This window comes from Eptesicus fuscus, chromosome 7 (assembly GCF_027574615.1).
Source record: "Eptesicus fuscus isolate TK198812 chromosome 7, DD_ASM_mEF_20220401, whole genome shotgun sequence".
In the NCBI taxonomy this organism is placed as follows: Eukaryota; Metazoa; Chordata; class Mammalia; order Chiroptera; family Vespertilionidae; genus Eptesicus; species Eptesicus fuscus.
Window position 1 is genome coordinate 53,389,711 of NC_072479.1, and position 22,314 is coordinate 53,412,024.

Here is a 22,314-nt window from a genome sequence, read left to right on the forward strand (position 1 = left end):
CCCAGGGCCACTTGGGCTCACCCGGGCCTAGGTGCACGAGGCCTCACCCGGATCCAGGGACGCATGGTCTCACCCGGACCCAGGGACGCTTGGCCTCTCCCCGACCCAGGGCCACTTGGGCTCACCCGGGCCTAGGTGCACGAGGCCTCACCCGGATCCAGGGACACACGGTCTCACCCAGACCCAGGAACGTTTGGCCACTCCCAGACCCAGGGCCACTTGGGCTCACCCAGGCCTAGGTGCACGAGGCCTCACCCAGATCGAGGGACACATGGTCTCACCCGGACCCAGGGACGCGTGGCCTCTCCCAGACCCAGGGCCACTTGGGCTCACCCGGGCCTAGGTGCACGAGGCCTCATCCGGATCCAGGGACGCATGGTCTTACCCGGACCCAGGGGCGCTTGGCCTCCCCCAGACCCAGGGCCACTTGGGCTCACCCGGGCCTAGGTGCACGAGGCCTCACCCAGATCCAGGGACACATGGTCTCACCCGGACCCAGGGGCGCTTGGCCTCCCCCAGACCCAGGGCCACTTGGGCTCACCCGGGCCTAGGTGCACGAGGCCTCACCCAGATCCAGGGACACATGGTCTCACCCGGACCCAGGGACGCTTAGCCTCTCCCAGACCCAGGGCCACTTGGGCTCACCCGGGCCTAGGTGCACGCGGCCTCACCCGGATCCAGGGACACATGGTCTCGCCCGGACCCAGGGACGCTTAGCCTCTCCCAGACCCAGGGGCACGTTTTAAAAAATCAATTTTTAAATCTTAAAAAAAATCAATTTTTAAATCTTAAAAAAAAAAAACCACTCAAAAATCTCTTTCCATTCCCATTTACTTATTTGTATGAACAAAGTTTCTCAGCATGAAAACAAAACTCAGGAACAGAACTGATATTAAACCCTGTCTTGTTACAGCAGTGAACAATATTCACTGATGGCTGCATGACCTAATTAGAAAAATCTAAACAAAATAAAACTTATTCATGTCATAGGAGAAGCATTTCCAATAAAATTTACTTCCTATAGAATAATTTTGTATTAACATTTAAATATACTTATGTTGTTTGGGGCAACTGTGAACTAAACATTATAAAAAGAATTTTTATCCTAGTCAGTTTGGCTCAGTGAATAGAGCGTCGGCCTCCAGACTGAAGGGTCCCGGGTTCAATTCCAGTCAAGGGCACATGCCTGGGTTGTGGGCTCAATCCCCAATAGGGGTGTGCAGGAGGCAGCCAATCAGTGATTCTCTCTCATCATTGATGTTTCTACCTCTTCTCCTCTGAAATCAATAAAAAATATATTTTAAAAAGAGAATTTTCTTATGGGTTCATACATATATAGCCTCAGGGCCACTGGAAAAAAATTTTAATTTATATACATGTTTTTATTGCAGAGAAGTATTACAGAATGGTCCATAAAAAGACTTTCAACTATAAAAATGTTTTACACTAGAATACAACACAAATGGAATAAAAATGTAAGATCAAGAAGAAAAAATGGAATGTTTTTAAAAATATATATTTTATTGATTTTTCACAGAGAGGAAGGGAGAGGGATAGAGGGTTAGAAACATCAATGAGAGAGAAACATCGATCAGCTACCTCCTGCACACCCCCTACTGGGGATGTGCCCGCAACCAAGGTACATGCCCTTGACCACAATCGAACCTGGGACCCTTGAGTCCGCAGGCCGACACTCTATCCACTGAGCCAAACCGGATAGGGCAAAAAATGGAATGTTATAAGAAAGATGTAAGAGTTATAACTAATAAAAAAGAAATGACCTATGTATTTCTAAAATGGATGATTTTGTGTATAAAATTGCTACGACATTTAGATCTCAATTGGATACACTGAAAAATTATATAACAGTATGATTTAGCCCTAACTGGTTTGGCTCAGTGGATAGAGCATTGGCCTGCAGACTGAAGGGTCCCAGGTTCGATTCCGGTCAAGGGTATGTACCTTGGTTGCGGGCACATCCCTGGTGGGGGGTGTGCAGGAGGCAGCTGATCGATGTTTCTGTCATCAGTGTTCCTAACTCTCTGTCCCTCTCCCTTCCTCTCTGTAAAAAATCAATAAAATATATTTTTAAAAATAATAATAAAAAAATAAAAAAATATTTTTTTTTTTCAAAAAATAATAAATCAATCTCCAGAGTCGACCAAGACTCATAAAGGTCTGCTATCACATGGACAGTTAGTGGCAGAGTTGGTTCCAGAATCGAAGTCTCTCAACAGATCTGAAGGCAGACCAGCTCTTCCACTTCATCCGAACGGACCTGGAAGCCAGCAGTATTGGGGCCTTGCCTCTGCCACCCACTCCTGGGACCCGGGACAAGTCACTTCATCTTGGGAACTTTGGTTTCCTTACCTATAACACGGGGAGTTAACATTTCACAGGGTGTAGTGATGACTAACTGAGACAATAGGAAGATACAGAGCACTTGCTTTATGGGCTTGTACAGTACCAGTGACATTAAATCTACTAGAAGGTGCAGAATTATTTTATTCTGGTTGGGTCTGGAGCAAAGGAATAAAGGCTAGAGTAGCAGAAAGTAGTGGGGAAAGGACAAGGATTTGGGGCACATGAACTTTTTAGTATTGTGACCTATAATTAAATAAACTTGATTTACTATTGATAGGGAGGACCTATCATCTGATAGAGAGAGCACCTGAATTAATCTGAAAAATAATCTTTTTTTTTTTGAAGGTTAATCTTTTTATTTAAATTTTTTTTAAATTTCTTTATTGATTAAGGTGTCACATATTTGTCCTCATCCCCCCATTCCCATCGCCCCCCCTCCCCACGCATGCCCCAACCGCCTGTTGAACTTAACCGTTGGATAGACTCATATGCATGCACACAAGTCCTTTGGTTGAACTCTCCCCCTCCCCCCACCCTCCCCTATCCTCCCTCTGAGGCCCGATAGTCCGATCGATGCCTCCTTGTTTCTGGTTCTGTTCTTGTTCCTCAGTCTATGTTGTTCATCATTTCCCCTAGATGAGCGAGATCATATGTCACTAGATATATACTTATAAGAACTGAATGTGAGACGAGCAATAATAGTTATGCTGACAGGCAAATGAATCAGTCTGTAGTGAGTTTCTTTCTGGACCAACAGTTCTTTTGAGACCCAATTTCAATGTCCACCAGTTCCTTATGTGTACATGTCAGCACTGACCCCTCAGCTCTGGATGGTGGACAAATGGTGGTAATGGAGGTCCGACTCCCTCTGGTTTGGTCTCGGCCGGACCCAGGGGCACGGCTTCACCCGGACTAAGGGGCACGTGGCCTCACCCAGACCAAAGGGGCGCGTGGCCTCACCCGGGCCTGGGACCCAGCCTCACCCGGATGGATCCAGGGGCACACGGCCTCACCCGGACCCAGGATCCGGCTTCACCCGTACCCAGGGGCGCAAGGCCTCACCCGGACCCAGGGGCACATGGCCTCACCCGGGCCCAGGGACCCAGCCTCATCCAGGTCCAGTGGCGCGTGGTCTCACCCGGACCCAGGGGCGTGTGGCCTCACCCAGGCCAGGGACCCAGCCACACCCGGGTCCAGGGGCGCGTGGCCTCTCCCAGACCCAGGGGCGCGTGGCCTCACCCGGATCCAGGGGCGCGTGGCCTCACCCGGACCCAGGGGCGCGTGGCCTCTCCCAGACCCAGGGGCACGTGGCCTCACCCGGGCCTAGGTGCGCAAGGCCTCACCCAGATCCAGGGACACATGGTCTCACCCGGACCCAGGGACGCGTGGCCTCTCCCAGGGGCACGTGGCCTCACCTGGACCTAGGTGCGCGAGGCCTCACCCGGACCCGGGGGCACGTGGCCTCTCCCAGACCCAGGGGCGCGTGGCCTCACCCGGATCCAGGGTGAAAATAATCTTATTATTTTAAATCTTAGAACACATATACTTATTAGTATGTGAATAGGGGGTTAAGTTTCTTATATGCGAATAGGGGGTTACGTTTTTCTTAAGTTTCCTTTTCAAGGCTGGTGCAAAGCGATGGAGGAGGTGACTCAGCTGTGAATCCAGCAAGCAGAACTGATAAGCATGGTCAGGCCAACCCACCAGGAGTCAAAACATCACCTCATCAACCTCACCTCATCGCCTGATGAGTAAAGGACAAGAGCTGACGTCGTTCCTGGCCTCACCCCAGGCCCTTCCCCATACAATCCTGTCCCTGCCCCTGCTGGAAGGTGAGATGTGATGCTTGTAAGCACCCTGTCTTCTTGGCCCTCTCAACCAACGCCCACTGTGATCCACCCTGGCCTTCGTTGTCGGACACAGCGACAGGCAGCCGGAGCGTCCCCGTAACACGACCAAGTACTTTTGGTCGGTCCCTTGTGGGAAAGGGGGGCACAGTCTTTGTGACATTCTTTATTGACCACGTCATTTCCCATTCTTGGCACCCCTCACCTTGCAAAGCCAACCCCTCTGCTGGTCCCACTGGTGTCTCGAAGGATCCGAGTGGAGATAACTTGGCCAAAGGGCTTCAGCATTCCCTCCAGTTCTTGCTCATCCATTGACAGTGGGAGATTTGATATGTATAAATTTGTGGGGTCCTGCTCCTGTTGCTATGGAAATAAAAGAGAGAAAATGAAGCTCACATCTCAGCCTTCATCCACAAAAATAGTATCTCAGAAAAAAAGATAACAGGAAGGGTCCCACATAAACAAAGAGAATCTTAACTATTTGTAACAAGCACCTAGTCCTACTACCATGGGTTGTATATTGAGCCCAGACCCCCCCCCCCCCAAAAAAAGAGAGAGAGAGAGAGAGAGAGAGAGAGAGAGAGAGAGAGGAGAGAGAAAGCAGATTTCATATTATTAGTACTGTACAAGCCCATAATACAAGTCGTTGATAAAGTGTTGGCTGTCTCTTTAAGAACTAGGCAGAGCAGCACTCCTCCTCCCCCAGCAGCCGGTCCCAGAGGCTGGATCCTCTTGGACCGCCTTGTTCGCTGGCTGGATTGTTTTGAGTGATTCTCCGCCCCCCCCCCCCTCCCCCTTTTCCGGCCACAGCAGACTCCTCTGAGGAGGAATGCCTGTTCACCCCCTGACGGAGGGAAAGCAGGAAGAGGGCAGAGGGAGAAGGAGGACAAGGAGGACGGGAAGGCCATGTGCTGGGGCTGCACAGAGGGCCACAGGCGTAGCTCCCTGGTCCCCGTGGAGCCGGGAAGCCCTGGTCTCCCAGGAGCTCTGCAGAGTCCCACACCCGCCCACAGGCTCTTCCACAGAAGGAGGAGGCGGGAGAGCCCTGCCAGCGGGCAGAGCGTGTGCAGGGCTACCACGTCCCATAGCTGCCTTTTTAAGAATTTGAGCAGCCACTCTGCTCTGGATTGTGGGTCACAAGCCACCTCAGTCCCTTCTGCCTTTCCCTTCAGGGCTTCCACGTCCTTAAATTACAGAAAAAGGTGGCTGGCAGCCCTGCCTCATCAGCGACTTCAGACAGGCAAGGGGCAGTGCCACCGGACAGCACGCGGGAGGGGAAAGCCCCTGGATTCCCAGTCGCACAGATGGAAAGAGAAGCTCCAGGCAGATCTGAGGAGGAACGGTCTCCTCCCCCCACGCCCCACCACAGAACCACCCCACCCAGGGAACAGTGCTGGGAGGTGGAACGCATTGTTCTGAACGCAGAGATGCACAACTGGCTTCTTCAGAGAATGTTGCAAAACTCCCACAAGCTGTGTGGTAGGGAAGTGCGGAACCAGGGTGGGGAGACGGCGGGAGGAAGGGAGCAAGCCTCTGGACCCTCCTGCCTGCTTATAATCCTGGACAGAGCTACCTGCCGATCCTCTTCCTCCAGCAGCCCAAGGGTGCTAAACGGGTCCCTAGCCCCGACTGCCGACTGCCGTGGGCCAGACAGAGTAACAGATCACTGCAGGGCCTTTGCCCGTCAGCACCACGGTTCTCGGCCCCGGAAACCTTGGAACCGAACCTTGTTGCTCACCAGAACCCCGTGGAGGGGAAGACCGGGCAGCACCCTTCCTTACCTTTGCCATCTGTGCCTGGACACCACTGGCTTTCAGTGCCGTCACGGCCTTCTGTGCGGCTGAAGGGCTGTCAAAGTCCACAAAGCCATAGCCTGGAATGGAAACAGCGTCAGTGTGCGGTGGGGGGATACGGCGGGTGGGGGCGGGGGGGGGGGAGGCCCAGGCTTTTCAGGAGACAGAGGAAGGGTTCTGATCCATGTAATAGAAGTGGTAGGCAGGTTTCAGGTGCATATCCCCGTGCTTCTCAAACCCTGTGAGATTTGGCCTATTTTTTAAAGAATATGTCTTTATTGACTTCAGACAGGAAGGGAGAGGGAGAGAGAGAAATATCAATGATGGAGAGAATCATCATCATGATTAGCTGCCTCCTGCACACCCCCTGCTGGGGATGGAGCCCCCAACCCGGGCATGTGCCCTGACCGGGAATGGAATCCATGACCTCTTGGTTCAAGGGTTGACACGCAACCACTGAGCCACGCATTGCTGGGCATTTTCAGTTACTTTAAAGCGCAGAGTGCCCAGGGCAATCGGGTCCTTGTGGCGTCCTTGCCTTTCTCCCTCCCTCAACAAAGGTGAGGTTTCAGGAAGGAGGCTCATCTAATAATCCACAGCACCCCCCACTCTGATGTCTTAAAATAACAACCCTTCCTCTTTTCTAGCCACACCCCAGAATGCTAGGCATGGGAATACAGCCTCTTTTTAAAATTATATAGTTTTATTGATTTCAGAGAGAAAGGGAAAGGAAGAGAGAGAGAAACATCAATGATGAGAGTGAGCCATTGATTGGCTGCTTCCTACACACCCCCTACTGGGGATCGAGCCCACAACCCAGGCATGTGCCCTGACTGGGAATCGAACCATGACCTCCTGGTTCATAGGCGGATGCTCAACCACTGAGCCACACTGGCCAGGTGGGAGTACAGCCTCTTCATGGCAGATAACCAGCTGCCTGCTGGAAGAAGCCATTCTCCACTTCAACCTACATACTTTTCCTCTCCTACAATTCTTACATCTCCACCTAAAACTGCTCAAAACCCAACAAAACTACTAATCCTCCCAAAATAATACCTACCCAGTCATCCACCCCACTACCACCAAAAAGCATTTACAATGCTTTGCTAAAGAGAAATAATTGCACCTACTCATACACATCATCCAATCCAGGGAACATGAGGTTCAAAGCGAGTCCAAGGGACCCCAAGACTCTTGTGCAGACTTCTAGCCTTAGGTCCCCAAAATAGCATATGCAGCTCTAGCTATCTGGTCACCAAAGAGTCTAAATATCTGCTAGTCTTAAAACATTGTTATTGATTGATTTTTAGAGAGAGAGAAAGTGGGAAGAGAGGGAGGAAGAGAGAAATATCGGTTTGTTGTTCCACTTATTTATGCATTCATTGGTTAACTCTTGTATGTGCCCTGACCGGGAATCAAACTGGCAACCTGGGCATATCAGGACGATGCTCTAACCAACTGAGCTACCTGGCCAGGGCTCTGCTGGTCTTTTAAGTCTGAACACCTCTGAGATTTCTCTCCGGCCTTGGGTAGCAGGGACTTGCAGCAGTAAAGGGCAGAGACAAGGGATGGGCTCCCTGACAGCTGCTCTCCATCACCAAGGACAGCTCTTTCTCACCTTTGCATTTGTTTGTGGTCTTGTCCAATATGGCCTTCGTGGAGACGATCTTGCCATATCTAAGGGAGAAGAAAACGCAAAGTGATCATCTGGGGCAGGTGTGTAGGAAAGGACGGGGAATGAGACATCTGGATGAATCCAGGTCCTTTCTTCACTCCCACTACGACAGCTGATCCTACCCAAACCTTAGTAACAGGCAAAGAGAAGATGAATTTAAAATGTGAGACTTATCATAGAAAACCTAATTCCCAAAGGCACCCACAGGAAATAAGGCAACTGCAGTCCAACACATTTCTCTCTTCTTCTCCAAATAAGACTCAGACACTAGTTAGAAAGCGATTACTGTCTTCTCAGGAGAGAAGCTCGGCGACTTACACATCGCAGAATGTGCAAGGGCAGCGCTCAGGCAGGAATTCCTTAAGGACTAAAAGCCATCCTTGATGTTACTTCTCTCCTTTTGGACAAACACCATTCCTCCTGTGAAAAACCTATAGACATTTATCTTCTCTGACACCCAGTTCCCTATCCCTCTACTGATTGAAGGTCAACCTGAACCAGATTTCTTATGCTCGAATCCTGGCTCTGCCTCTTTGTAGCTATGTGTGATCTTGGACAAGTCATTTAACCTTTCTGTGCCTCAGTCTCACCATCCGTAAAACAGAAATAGGATTGTTGGGAACAGGAAATGAGTTCATGAATATGAAGCACTAGTGTTTACCACATGCTAAACACGTAAAAACTCTTAACTGCGATCACTGTTATTATATTCAAGTGACCTCAACTTTACCCTACTGCAAATGGCTCTCCTGCTTGACCGTATTCTAAAACTTCTATTTCTCATTGTCAAGATTTGAGTGTGTTAGGAGGGGAGTGGACACACGACCAGGTAAGAAAATTATTCAGCCCTGGCCAGTTTGGCTCAGTGGAAAGAGCATCGGTTTATGGACTGAAGGATCCCTGGGTTTTTGTTTTTTATTTATTATATTTTATTGATTTTTTTTACAGAGAGGAAGGGAGAGGGATAGAGAATTAGAAACATCGATGAGAGAGAAACATCGATCAGCTGCCTCCTGCACACCCCCTACTGGGGATGTGCCCGCAACCAAGGTACATGCCCTTGACCAGAATCGAACCTGGGACCTTTCAGTCCACAGGCCGATGCTCTATCCACTGAGCCAAACCGGTTTTGGCCCTGGGTTTGATTCTGGTCAAGGGCATGTACCTTGGTTGCAGGCTCGTTCCCCAGCCCTGCTAGGGGTGTGTGCAAAGGCAACCAATCGATGTGTCTCTCTCACATTGATGTTTCTCTGTCTGTCTGTCTGTCTGTCTCTTTCTTTCTTTTCCATTCTTTCTAAAAATCAATAGAAAAATATCCTCAGGTGAGGATTAACAAAAAAAAAAAAGGAAAGAAAATTATCCAAAACTTGATGACAAGGCAAAATGATGATTGCATATCCTTTCAACATCCTCCTGGAATATTGTCTAAAAGGCCCCGCTCAAGCCCAGCCGCCATGGCTCAGTGGTTGAGCATCAACCTAAGAACCAGGAGATCACAAGGTTGATTCCCAGTCAGGGCACATGCCCAGTTTTGTGGGCTCACTTTCCAGTGGAGGGTCGTGCAGGAAGCAGCCGATCCATGATTCTCTCTCATCACTGATGTTTCTATCTCTCTCCCTCTCCCTTCCTCTCTGAAATCAATAAAAATATATATTTAAAAAAATAAAATACAATAAAAGGCCCACTCAAGGTATATTTCATTATCTAGCGAGTTGTTTCATTTACTATTTACTGCTGATTGGGGCCCAGGCTTAGTGAGGACACATACTAACTGTTGATGTTTATCCAGTAGAAATGCAAATAGTTCCCGTCCAGTAGGAAAGGAAGTCCCAAAGGTCACTGTTATATGGTTCTCTGGGATATGAACCCATTTTGTATGTAGCCCAGCAATCTTATTCCAACATTCTTTTTTTCAGTACCTGTAAATACTCCGTCCCTCAAATGCTTTTTGAACTCATTTTACCGTCCTGCTGGTTCCCTCACCAACGACTGGAATAAATCTTTGGCATGTGTCCACCTATATTTGCATGACGGTCATGTTTTCAACATTTTGAAAGAGCATGCTTTGGCAGCAGAGCGGGGTGTCCCACGTCGGGGATTAGATGAGAAGTGTTCCACTGGAGAAAAGTCTCTCCGTTCCGCTCCAGGCGGGTGAAAATATCCAAGAGAGAACAGATAGCACTGACAAAGTTGTAAGTACAAGATTTAACTAAAAACGCTTAGCAGGGACTGAATGTAAGACCAATATCCCAAAGAAGCATTTTTCCTACCGCTCTGCTCATCCCGAAAGCTCGCAGGATGGTTGGTGTATTTGTTTCGCTCCTTGGCGACCTCTCACTGACTGTTTTGGTGGCGCTTCTTGGAACCAACGGGTTAGAAAGAATAAGCTAAGCAATGCCCTGGAGGCCGGGAAAAGAACACATTAAAATGGGGGGTGGGAGGGGTGATCCTAGCTCTTCAGGGCTACATACTTGGATTCTTTCCCAAATTTAGGCAAAGGAAGAGCTGCATGAGACTAGGCCAGAGGACACGCATGCTGCGATCCCTATGGAGGCCCCAGGGTGGAGCTTGCTGTGGTCTGAGCAGCCTGAGACTGAGCTCAGAATTTCCAGGCAGCTGGCAGCCGCTGAGCCGCTCCTGCTTCCTCCTCAGACGGAGCCTCCGAGAGAACTGCGAGCTCCAGTCCCAGACTCCACGCCGCCGCTCCTTCCCGCCCACCAGGGCTTAGGATCCAGCCACTTCCCCTGCAACCCGGAGGGAGACCAACTGGGACAAAGGCAGGACGTCCTACGCAGAGGAAGCACCCTTCCCAGAAAGGTGTAACTCCCAGCTCACAGCGTCCACCTGCTCTTCTCAGCCTCCCTTTCCTCATCGCTCACCCAGCACCCATGCTTTCCCTGCCTCGTTGCCCCTTCCCCATAGTGCCCTTCCGGACTCCTCACTTCCACCCTACATACTGACCCTGACTATTCTCATCCCTTCAGACACGGCAGAAGGTAGGGCAACTGCTGGAAAGGGCGAGATGCATGTCTAAAAGCACGTATGGGGAAGTTGAACTGAGCTTTTCCTCTGTCGTGTGGAGTGAGGAGATTTTTGTAGCACAAAATATCTAGGACAAGAAACACGAGGTGCAGAATGAAGGAACTAGACTGATAAGATAGTCTTTTCCCTCATAAGCCAACATTCCTGCCAATTTGCATTCCCCCAAAACATTACTAGTCCTAGACTAAGTGCCATTGAAATACCTTTCTAGCAAGGTAAGCTGAGTGAAAGGAACCCGTTTTATACATACCTCTAGCCTTTAGAGGTTGAATTTGTGTGGTCTGGCGCTAACAAAAACATCCACGTGATTCGCAAACCACACCAGAGGAGTAAGGGGTGCACAGAGCACATGTGATGCCTCACACAGCGGTATTCCGCAGGCAGAATGTGCTGCCTCTAGCACGGGGAGCCCTGGAGCTCACGTGCACGGTTGTGGGAGTCTGAGTTACTGCAGCCACTTCAGACAGCGGTTCAGCAACATCAACAGAAGCTGAACAAACGCACTTTTACTCGTAGGTAGAGACACAGCATAAAGGCGTACACACGTGCACCAAAGGGCACGTAAAGCTCAGAGCAGCACTGTTCGTATTGAAGTGATACCTTTGGGTGGGAAAGAGATAGAAACGGAGAGGCGGGCGTGGGAAGAGGTGGCAGTGTTCTGTTTCGGTAACAAGGGTGTGTTCAGCTTGTGAAAAGTCACTGTTGTAAATACACTTACGGTTCGTGCGTTTTTCCGTGCACTTGTTATACTTCAAAACGAAGTTTTTAAAAATGGTAAGTTTACATAATCGAAGGTTCCGATTTTTCTCCTACCATCCACTTACCAAAATTCCGCTTTCCTTCTCCCCATTAATGTTCCCATTCCATCCCCAGACTTTTCCTCCATATTATTTGAAACATACACTTTTCTGCCTAAAGGAAATGAACCGGCATTTCTGCACACTTGCAATTTCCCCAGGATTCTTAACGAGGCTAATTCCATAACAGTTATCTCCGCCTTATGACTCAGTCTGCTCCGAAGAACCCCCAGTGTCTTTACAGGGAAGATGCAAAGTGACTGCCTCTTTCTCCACCCTCTTCTTCATCCACTGCTTTGAGGGCTTCTCCGGTTCACTGGGTATATCTCTAGCAGCAGAAACTCTTTGAAGCTTATAATTCAATTGACTAGTCCCACTTTCTTATATCCCTCACTGCCTTCTAATCAATACCTTTGGAGATACTGAATATTTCTATTCAAGGTGTAAGGATAGGAATCTTTCCACCAAGACTATTAATTCTAGATACTTGCTAGAAACAAAGTCATACACTAGGCTTTAAAGGCCAGCCTTATCCTGGCTTTCTTCAGAGAAACACAAAGGTTTTATGTATTAGTAGCAGGTAGGATTTCTTTCAGAGGGGCTGCTGAGAAACCTTGTGACTATGGAGTAGAAGCAAAATAATATTGTATTTCAGGATAAGAGTGGCAACAAGCCAGTATCACCAAATCCATACTGTCCCTGGAAGCCTACCCACACATACCCCAACTTACGACTGACACAACTTGACAAGGTCCTGGTCAGTAGTGCCTGGTTGCAAACCCCGGATGTAGAGGTTGGTTTTGCTCAGTTGGTCATTTCCATTGCTTCCACTGCTGCTGTTAGGTGTACTGTTGCTTGGACTAGGTGGTGCCATCTGCTGAGACAACGACACATATGGCTGCGAGGAGACATAAGGACACAAGGTCAAAAGGATTATACATGTAGATGTTAGAGAGTGAGGAAGATCTTGGCACCTTGGAAAGAATGATTTCGCCCTAGCTGGTTTGGTTCAGTGGATAGAGCGTCGGCCTGCAGACTGAAGGATCCTGGGTTCCATTCTGGTCAAGGGCACATGCCTGGGTTTCGGGCTCGATCCCCAGTAGGGGGCATGCAAGAGGCAGTCGATCGATGATTCTGTCTCATCATTGATGTTTCTTTCTCTCTCTCCCTTTCCTTAATCAATACACACACACACACACACACACACACACACACACACACACACGTGTGTGTGTATATATATATATATATATATATATATATATGTATACATATATATATCTACACTAATAAAAAAGAAACATGCAAATTGACCGTACCTCTGCTATGCCCACAAGCCACGCCCACAAGCCAATCAGGAGTGAGTATGCAAATTAACCCAACCAAGATGGCTGTGGCCACAGAACGAGCAGGAGGCTTGGGTTTCCCCGGTGATGGAGGAAGCCAAACTTCCTGGCTGGCCCTGGCCTCTGCTCAAGGCTACAAAGTTTCAATTATAGAAGATAAATAAATCCCAACAAAAATGGCAGCGGCCACAGAGCTGAAGCAAGCAGGAGGCATGGGTTGCCACCGCAATGGAGGAAGCCAAGCTTCCTGGCCAGCCCTGGCCTCTGCTCCAGGCTACAAAGTTTCAATTATAGAAGATAAATAAATCCCAGATACCAGGGCCTCCGCTTGGGTCGCCGGGGGGCGTGGTTGGCCTGCAAACCACCACAGGCCCCTCACCCAGGCCGCCCCACACCCCAAGGGAACCCCCACCCCGATCTGGGACACCTTTCAGGGCAAACCAGCTGGTCCCCACCCATGCACCAGGCCTCTATCCTAGCTAATAAAATAGTAATATGCAAATTGACCATCATGCCAACACACAAGATGGCTGCCCCCATGTGGACACAAGATGGCTGCCCCCACAAGATGGCCAGCAGGTGGAGGGCAGTTGGGAGGGACAAGGCCAGCAAGGGAGGGCAGTTGGGAGTGATCAAGCCTGCAGGGGAGGGCAGTTAGGGGGTGATCAGGCTGGCAGAGGAGGGCAGTTGGGGGCAATCAGGCTGGCAGGGGAGGGAAGTTAGGCATCAATCAGGCTGGCAGGAGAGTGGTTAGGGGGTGATCAGGCTGGCAGGCAGAAGTGGTTAGGGGCAATCAGGAAGGCAGGCAGGCGAGCAGTTGGGAGCCAGCAGTCCTGGATTGTGAGAGGGATGTCCGATTGTGAGAGGGATGTCTGACTGCCCGTTTAAGCCCAATCCTACTGGGATCGGGCCTAAACGGGCAGTCAGACATCCCTCGAGGGGTCCCAGATTGGAGAGGGTGCAGGCTGGGCTGAGGGACACACACCCCCTTGCACGAATTTTGTGCACCAGGCCTCTAGTATATATATATATATATATATATATATATATATATATATACCAGGCCTCTAGTATATATATATATATATATATATATATATATATATATATATATGCAAAAAAAGAAAGAAAGAATGATTTCAAACTTTAATGGCAATGAACTTGATAGGAGAGTTTAAAAAATACTAAAGGAATTCCTGTCTGCCATAGAATAAATAAATACATAATTGTCTTACCTCTCAGGAATAATGAGGGTCAAAATAAGCTTGTTAAAGGTTTGAAAAAAGGTACTTTGTTATAGTGAGATGTTTTTATTACACAGATGCTAGAGAACACAATGTATGCCTCTTAAGTAAACTATCATTTAGACAAGACTAATAAAATCGAGGTTCCATTAAAAAATGATAAAGAGGAAATAATAAAAACTTGTCAAATCATGAAGGTAAAAATAAGTTGACCATTTTTATGAACAAGATTATTCATAAAACTGTAGAATAAGAACTGCAAAATACATGCAAGAGCTTGAAAACTATTGTAAATTTGGACAAATAAAGTAAAATAAAATACTAATTACCATGTTGGGTAGTAAAAAATGAAATTTTTATAATGATACTACGGGTTCAGTCAAGTCTAAGGTATTTACGAGTTTTAAAAGTTTAAATAAATGAATAACGGATACATTATGGTCAAGCAATCTAGGATGGGGGTGAAACACCTCTCATCTTTCACTACTGATATAAGACGGTACCAGACTGCGCTAAACATTTTTAGGTTCTTCTTTTTTTTTATTTTAATATATTTTATTTATTTTTTTATTTTTTTACAGAGAGGAAGGGAGAGGGATAGAGAGTTAGAAACATCGATGAGAGAGAAACATCGACCAGCTGCCTCCTGCACACCCCCCCACCGGGGATGTGCCCACAACCAATGTACATGCCTTTGACCGTAATCGAACCTGGAACCTTTCAGTCCGCAGACCGACTCTCTATCCACTGAGCCAAACCGGTTTCGGCCATTTTTAGGTACTTCTATTAGAGAGGAAATACCAGGCTGGCTGGAACATGGACCCATTCGTTCATGGCATATTTTAGATCCTTATGCTCTATGTTTACATAAAACTAAATCTGCATAATTACCTATAATATAGTGCATTTTACTACATCACACGAATATTCCAGTTCTCCACTGGCTTAAAGCATTTCATAAAATAAATCTATTAGGAATTACTTTAAAATGCTAGTTTCATCTCCAGGTTTTTCTCTCTCTCTCTCTCTCTCTCTCTCTCTCTCTCTCTCTCTCTCTCTCTCTTTTTCTCTCTTGTTTTGGTGGTGGTGGTAGTGAGGAATTGGATTAGTAACAGAAGAAAACAGAACCATAAATATCAAAGAGGGAACTCTTCCCACAAAGAATATCAATTAATGTAAAAGATGCCTTTTATATTTCATGCCTCTGACCTTTAGCAAACGTCAAAATTAAAGTCTTGCCCACTGGTGTGGCTCAGCAGTTGAGCATCGACCCATGGACAAGAGGTCGCTGGTCCGATTCCCAGTCAGGGCGCATGCCCGGGGCTGTGGGCTGCGGGCTCTGTCCCCGGCTGGGGAGGTGCAGGAGGCAGCGGGCCGATGTTGATGTTTCTCTCTCATTGATGTTTCTCTCTCTCTCCTCCCCCTTCCTCTCTCTCTAAAAATCAATAAAAGCATATGTTAAAAAATCCATAAAAACATTCCTTTAAATCTTTACTCAGGCTAACATGTTAAAGCAGGTATTCCCCACCTTTATCAGGACAGGCATACCTTGGAGATACTGCAGGTTCCTTCGGTTCTAGACCACCACAATGAAGTGAGTATTGCAATAAAGCAAGTCGCACACATTTTTTGGTTTCCTAGTGCATATAAAAGTTATGTTTTCATTATACCCTCGTTTATTAAGTGTGCATAGCATTATGTCTAAAAAATGTACCGTATGTATCTTAATGAGAAAATACTTTATTGCTAAAAAATGCTAAGCTTCATCTGAGCCCTTAGCGAGACATAACCTTTTTGCTGGTGGAGGGTTTTGCCTCCGTGTTGATGGCTGCTGACTGATCAGGGTGGTGGCTGCTGAAGGCTGCGGGAGGCATGCCAATTTCTTAAAATAAGGCAACAATGAAGTTCACCACATTGACTGACTTCCTTTCACAAATGATTTCTCTATAGCATGTGATGCTGTTTGATAGTATATTAACCACAGAAGTTCTTTCAAAATTGGGGTCAATCCTCTCAAACCCTGCCACTGCATTATCGACTGAGATTATGTAATATTCTAAATCCTTTGTTGTCATTTCAACAATCTTCCCAGCATCTTCACCAGGAGTAGATTCCATCTCAAAATACCACTTTCTTTGCTCATCCGTAAGAAGTAACTCCTCGTTTGTTTTATCATGAGATTGCAGCAATTCAGTCAGATCTTCTGGCTCTACTAATTTTCTGGCTCTCTTTCTTTTCCCACCATCCCTGCAGTTACTTCCTCCACTGAAGTCCTGAACCCCTCAAAGTCATCACGAGTGCTGGAATCAACTTCTTCCGAACTCCTGTTAATGTTGATATTTTGACTCTTCCCATAAATCACAATGTTCTTAATGGCATACAAAATGGTGAGTCCTTTCCAGAAGGTTTTCAATTTACGTTGCCCAGATCCATCAGAGGAATCACTAACAATGGCAGCTATAGACTTAGGAAATGTGTTTCTTTTTCAATAGATTTTTTTTTTTTTTTTTAGAGAGGAAGGGAGAGGGAGAGAGAGAGAAACATCTATTGGTTGCCTCCTGTACCCACCCCCCGGACCCAGACCAAAACCGCAACCTGGGCATGTGCCCTGACGGAATCAAACTGGCAACCTTTCAGTGCATGGGATGATACTTAACCAACTGAGCCACACTGGCCAGGGCTGAAATTTGTTTCTTAAATAATAAGACTTGAAAATCAAAATTACTCCTTGACTCATGGGCTGACAGAATGAATGTTGTGTTCCATGAATACAACATTAATCTCCTTGTACATCTCCTCAGAGCTCTTGGGTGTCCAGGTGCATTGTCAATGAACAGTAATATTTTGAAAGGAATCTTTTTTTCTGAGCAGTAGCTCTCAATAGTGGGCTTAAAATATTTAATAAGCCATGTTGTAAACAGATATACTGTCATCCAGACTTGATTGTTCCATGACAAGGTACAGGCAGAATAGATTTAGCGTAAATCTACTTAAGGGCTCTAGGATTTGGGGAATGGTAAATGATCATTGGCTTCAATTTAAAATCACCAGCTACATTAGTCCCTAATAAGAGAGTCAGCCTGCCCTTTGAAGCTTTGAAACCAGGCATTAGTAGCTATGAAAGTCCTAAATGGCATCTTCTTCCAATTCAAGGCTGTTTAGTCTACATTGAAAATCCGTTGTTTAGTGTAGATACCTTTATTAATTATCTCAGCTGGATCTTCTGGATAACTTGCTGCAGTTTCTACATCAGCACTTGCTGCTGCACCTTGTACTTTTAAAATTATGTGTGTGTGTGTGTGTGTGTGTGTGTGTGTGTGTGTGTGTGTGTGTGTGTGTTTATTGATTGTGGAGAGAGAGGAAGGGAAAGGGAGAGAGAAAAACATCATGAGAGAGGAACATCATTGATTGGCTGCCTCCTGTACGCCCCGCCCCTATTGGGAATGGAGACCCCAGCCTGGGCATGGACCCTGACCTGGAATCAAACTGGAGACTTCTCTTCTCGGTGCCTGAGACACTCAACCAACTGAGCCACATCGGCCAGAGCTGCGCCTGGCACTGTTATGTACGGAGACGGCTACTTTCCTTAAATCTCATAAACCAACTTCTATCTTCAAACTTTCCGCCTGCAGCTTCCACCTCTCTTAGCCTCATGGTATTGAAGAAAGCGAGGGCCTTGCTCAGGAGTCGGCTTTGGCTTAAGAGTGCTGTGGCTGGCTTGATCTTCTATCCAGACCACAACTTTCTCCATATGAGCAAGAAGGCTGCTTCTCTGTCTTATCACTCATGTGTTCACTGACGCAGCACCTTTAATTTCTGTCAGAAACCTTTCCTTTGTGCCCAGACTGTTGTTCTCAGTGGCTAGAGCATCAGCCCACACAACAATGCATCGCAGGTTCGAGTCCCAGTCAAGGGCATGTACCTGGGTTGCAGGTTTGATCCCCAGCCCCTGTAAGAATGACTTATTTTAAAAAACAAAAACAAGAAATAACAAATGCTGGCACACATGTGAAGAAAAGGGAGTCCTGAAGCACTATTGGTGGGAATGTAGAATTAAAAACAGTCTGGACCTACACACCCACAAACACACATCCACACCCACAAAAATAAAAAAAATTAAAACAGTATGAGCTTCCTCAAAAAATTAAAAATATAACTTCATCAGTTCCAGCAATCCCACTTCTGGGTATATATCCTAAGGAGATGAAATCACTGTCTTAAGTGGTATCTGTACTCCCATGTTCATTGCAGTATTAGCCACAACAACTAAGACATGGAAACAACCTAAGTGCCCACATCAATGGATAAATAGGTAAAGAAAATGTGATATATATATATATATGATATTATTCAGACATTAAAAAAAAAGTAAAGCCCTAGCTGGTTTGGCTCAGTGGATAGAGCGTCGGCCTGGGGACTGAAGGGTCCTGGGTTTGATTCCTGCCAAGAGCACATATCCAGGTTGTGGGCTCGATCCCCAGTAGGCGGGACGGTGTGTGTGCAGGAAGCAGCCAATCAATAATTCTTTCTCATCATGGATGTTTCTGTCTCCCTCTCCCTTCTTCTCTGAAATCAATAAAAAAATTTTTTTTAAAAAAGAAAGAAAAGCCCTAACCAGTTTGGCTCAGTGGATAGAGCCTCAGCCTGAGGACTGAAGGGTCCCAGGTTCGATTCCGGTCAAGGGCATGTACCTTGGTTGCGGGCACATCCCCAGTAGGGGGTGTGCAGGAGGCACCTGATCCATGTTTCTCTCTCATCGACGTTTCTAACTATCCCTCTCTCTTCCTCTCTGTAAAAATCAATAAAATATATTTAAAAAAAAAGAAGAAGAAGAAGTAAATTCTGCCATTTGCAACAACTTGGATGGACCTGGAGAGGGTTATGCTAAGCAAAATAAGCCAGTCAGAGAAAGACAAGAATCACATGATCTCACTCATATGTGGACTCTAATGAACAAAATAAACTGTTGAACAAAATAGATCCAGAGACATAGAAGCATGAAACAGACTGTCAAATCTTAGAGGAAAGGCGGGAGGGAGAGGAGAGATAAATCTAAGATCTTATATGTATACTAGAGGCCCAGTGCATGAAATTCATGCATGAGGGTTGTGTCCCTCAGCTTGGCCTGAACCCTCTCCAATCCAGAACCCCTCGGGGGATGTCTGACTGCCTCTCACAATCCGGGACCACTGGCTCCTAACCACTCGCCTGCCTGCCTGCCTGATCACCCCTAACCCCATCTGCCTGCCTGCCTGATCGCCCCTAACCACCTCTGCCTGCCTGATTGCCCCTAACTGCCCCCCTGTTGGTCTGATCATCCCTAATCACCTCTTCCTTGCCATGCACCTGGGACCCAGGATTCCCTCCTCCGGCCGGTTGCAGGCACCTGGGACCTGGGCTTCCCTCCCTCTGGCTGGCTGCAGGCACTCAGGACCCAAGTCGGCTTTGACCGGGCCGCAGCTGCAGGCGCTGGTGCCTGGGACTGTGGGGCGGGTGGCTTGTTTCTCTCCCGGGCCACAGCCTGGCTGGTTACCATTCCTCTCTCACAAGTGTTGAGTGTCTGAGCTGTTATGGTGTTATAGTGTGAGGGCGTGACAACCATTTGCATATTAGCTCTTTATTATATAGGATATGCATAACCCACGGACACAGACAATAGGGTGATAAAGGCCGGGGGTGGTGGTGGTAATGGAAGTGGTATAGAAGGGGTCAATGGGGGGAAAAGGGGACATATGTAATACTTTCAACAATAAAGATTTTTAAAATCCTTTAAAAACCAACAAACAAAAACATTTAATAATTTTATACTAGGGGGAAAGAGAAAGAAATTAGAGGCACCAAGTACCTAAAAAGACTGGCGTGTTAGCCACGCAGTCAGGCTACCACTGCCCTACTTCTACCTCCTCTCCAGAAGGCAACCCGTTTACTCTGCGGAGGCTGCACCGAGGAACGCTGGGCTTATAGCCACTACGCACAGCTGAGGGCGACAAGTACTGAACTGAAAACACCCACAGCCATGCCCCCAACCCCACCGCTCCTAGGGGACTGGAGGGTTTCTCTCTGGGAAAACTGACCAGCCCAGTCAGCCCAATAGGAAAGCTCTGTACATGACTTCTTCCAGGTCTGTCCCCATGCAACAGCTTGGTCACCTCTAGTGAGGTTTTCCCATCCCAGCAGGGCTTCCCTCTGGTCAATACCTCCCACTGAAACAGCCAGAGAGCATGAGACACTTAGGGAAAACCTTTGGAGTCAATGACCAAAACAAACAGAACCCCCACCCCCCCGCCGCCCCCGCAAAGAAACTCAAAAGAAAAAGAGGTAAAATAGAAGGAAAAAAACTCAATAATAATGAAAAGTCTCAAAAATTTTATTTTATTTTTATTAAATATATTTTATTGATTTTTTACAGAGAGGAAGGAAGAGGGATAGAGAGCTAGAAACATAGATGAGAGAGAAACATTGACCAGCTGCCTCCTGCACACCCCCTACTGGGGATGTGCCCGTAACCAAGGTACATGCCCTTGACCGGAATCGAACCTGGGACCTTTCAGTCCGCAGGCCGACGCTCTATCCACTGAGCCAAACTGGTTTTGGCAAAAGTCTCAAAAATTTTAAACAAATATATTTCATTAATGAAGCAAAAAAAAAAAGTTTTTTAAACAAAAGGAACTTACAGAGACAAAAGTTCTTGGACATTAAAAATATGATAGCAGATATTTTTAAAATACCCATAGAAGGAGTAGGAGGTAAACAGAAGATAAATACCCCAGAAAGTAAAAGATTAAAAAATAGAAAATATAGAAGTCCCCCCTTATCTGTGGGAGATATGTTCCAAGATGCCCATGGATACCTAAAGCCATGGATACTACCAAACCCGATATATACTATGCTTTTTTCCGTATATACATACCTGTAATAAAGTTTAATTTATAAATTAGGCACAGTAAGAGATTAACAACAATTACCAATAAAATAGAATAATTATAGCAATATGCTGCAATAAAAGTTACGTGAATGTGGCCTCCCTCCCTCCCTCTCTCTCTCTCTCTCTAATAATTTTTATGTATTTCAGGCCAAACCTATTCCTAAATCTGTGTAACCATTCCTTTCATTAGGTGGCTTAACGTCACTCACTTCAGGGGCTCCCCTCCTGAAGTCTTCATACAGGCTCAGTGCTTCTTGGCACAACACGGGCCCATCAATCAGAACATGTTTTCTGTGTGGGTCTTCCACCCATAAATTTAATTAAGCACTTAACATGCACTATGGCTGTGACTTTTGCAGTTTGAGGTGCAATAGCAAAACCAGCATAAATTTATTTTTCCTTCTTCACAATTTCACAGACAGAAGATTCATTCTTACTATAGATCTTAGCAACTTCAGCATACAATTTTTAAAATTTTTCTTATTAAGTTGATAACTTTCATGTTTTTACTACAAGGAAGCATTTTACAATTTCTCTTTGGCATATTCAAACTGCCAGTATCACTGTTTTTGTACTTTTCGGCCATTATTGAGTAAAATATGGGTTACTTAAACACAACACTGCAATACCATATCAGTCAATCTCCTAACCAAGAAGCCTACTAAGTGACTGGATACGCTGGACAATGGGATGATTCATGTCTCAGGCGGGATGGAGCAGGAGGGTGTGATTTTTAGCATGTTACTTAGGACAGCATGTTATTAAAAGCTTATGAATTATTTATTTCCCCATTTGATGGGGGAAAAGTCTTTTCAACAAATGGAATTGGGAAAACTGTATATCCACCTGCAAAAGAATGAAGTCGGGCCCTGGCCAGGAAGCTCAGTTGGTTAGAGCATTGTCCCAATATGCCAAGGTTTTGGGTTCAATCCCCGGTCAGAGTACATACAATAAATAATCAACCAATGAATGCATAAATAAGTGGAACAACAAATCAATGATTCTCTCTCTCTTTTCTTCTCTCTAAAATCAATAAAATAAAAAATAAGAATTAAAAATAATGAAGTTGGACCCTTACCTTACACTGTATACAAAAATTAAGCCAAAATGGACCAAAGACCTAAACATAAAAGCTAAAACTAGAAAACTCTTGAAAGAAAACATAGGGGGAAAGCTTCATGAAACTGGATTTGACAATTTCTTAGATATGACACCAAAAACATAGGCAACAGAAGGAAAAAAATGATAAATTAAACTATATCAAAATTAAAACTATACTTC

At 46.3% G+C, this 22,314-nt stretch overlaps 1 protein-coding gene across 6 annotated transcripts in view; it reads right to left on the reverse strand.

Moving 5' to 3' along the window:
• Nucleotides 1–22,314, reverse strand: part of RBMS2 (RNA binding motif single stranded interacting protein 2) — a 50,329-nt gene that overhangs the window by 13,044 nt on the left and 14,971 nt on the right. For 4 of the 6 annotated variants that reach the window (XM_054718957.1, XM_054718956.1, XM_028156238.2 and 1 more), the window contains 4 exons: nucleotides 12,250–12,416; nucleotides 7,623–7,681; nucleotides 5,993–6,084; nucleotides 4,417–4,574 (listed from right to left, as the gene is read on the reverse strand). In XM_054718957.1, coding sequence (XP_054574932.1) covers nucleotides 4,417–4,574; nucleotides 5,993–6,084; nucleotides 7,623–7,681; nucleotides 12,250–12,392 — 452 coding nt within the window. In that variant the 5' untranslated portion in view covers nucleotides 12,393–12,416. Of the gene's footprint in view, nucleotides 1–4,416; nucleotides 4,575–5,992; nucleotides 6,085–7,622; nucleotides 7,682–12,249; nucleotides 12,417–17,304; nucleotides 17,336–22,314 lie in introns of those variants that run through there. The other 2 variants (XM_054718958.1, XM_054718955.1) reach the window with 2 other exon arrangements.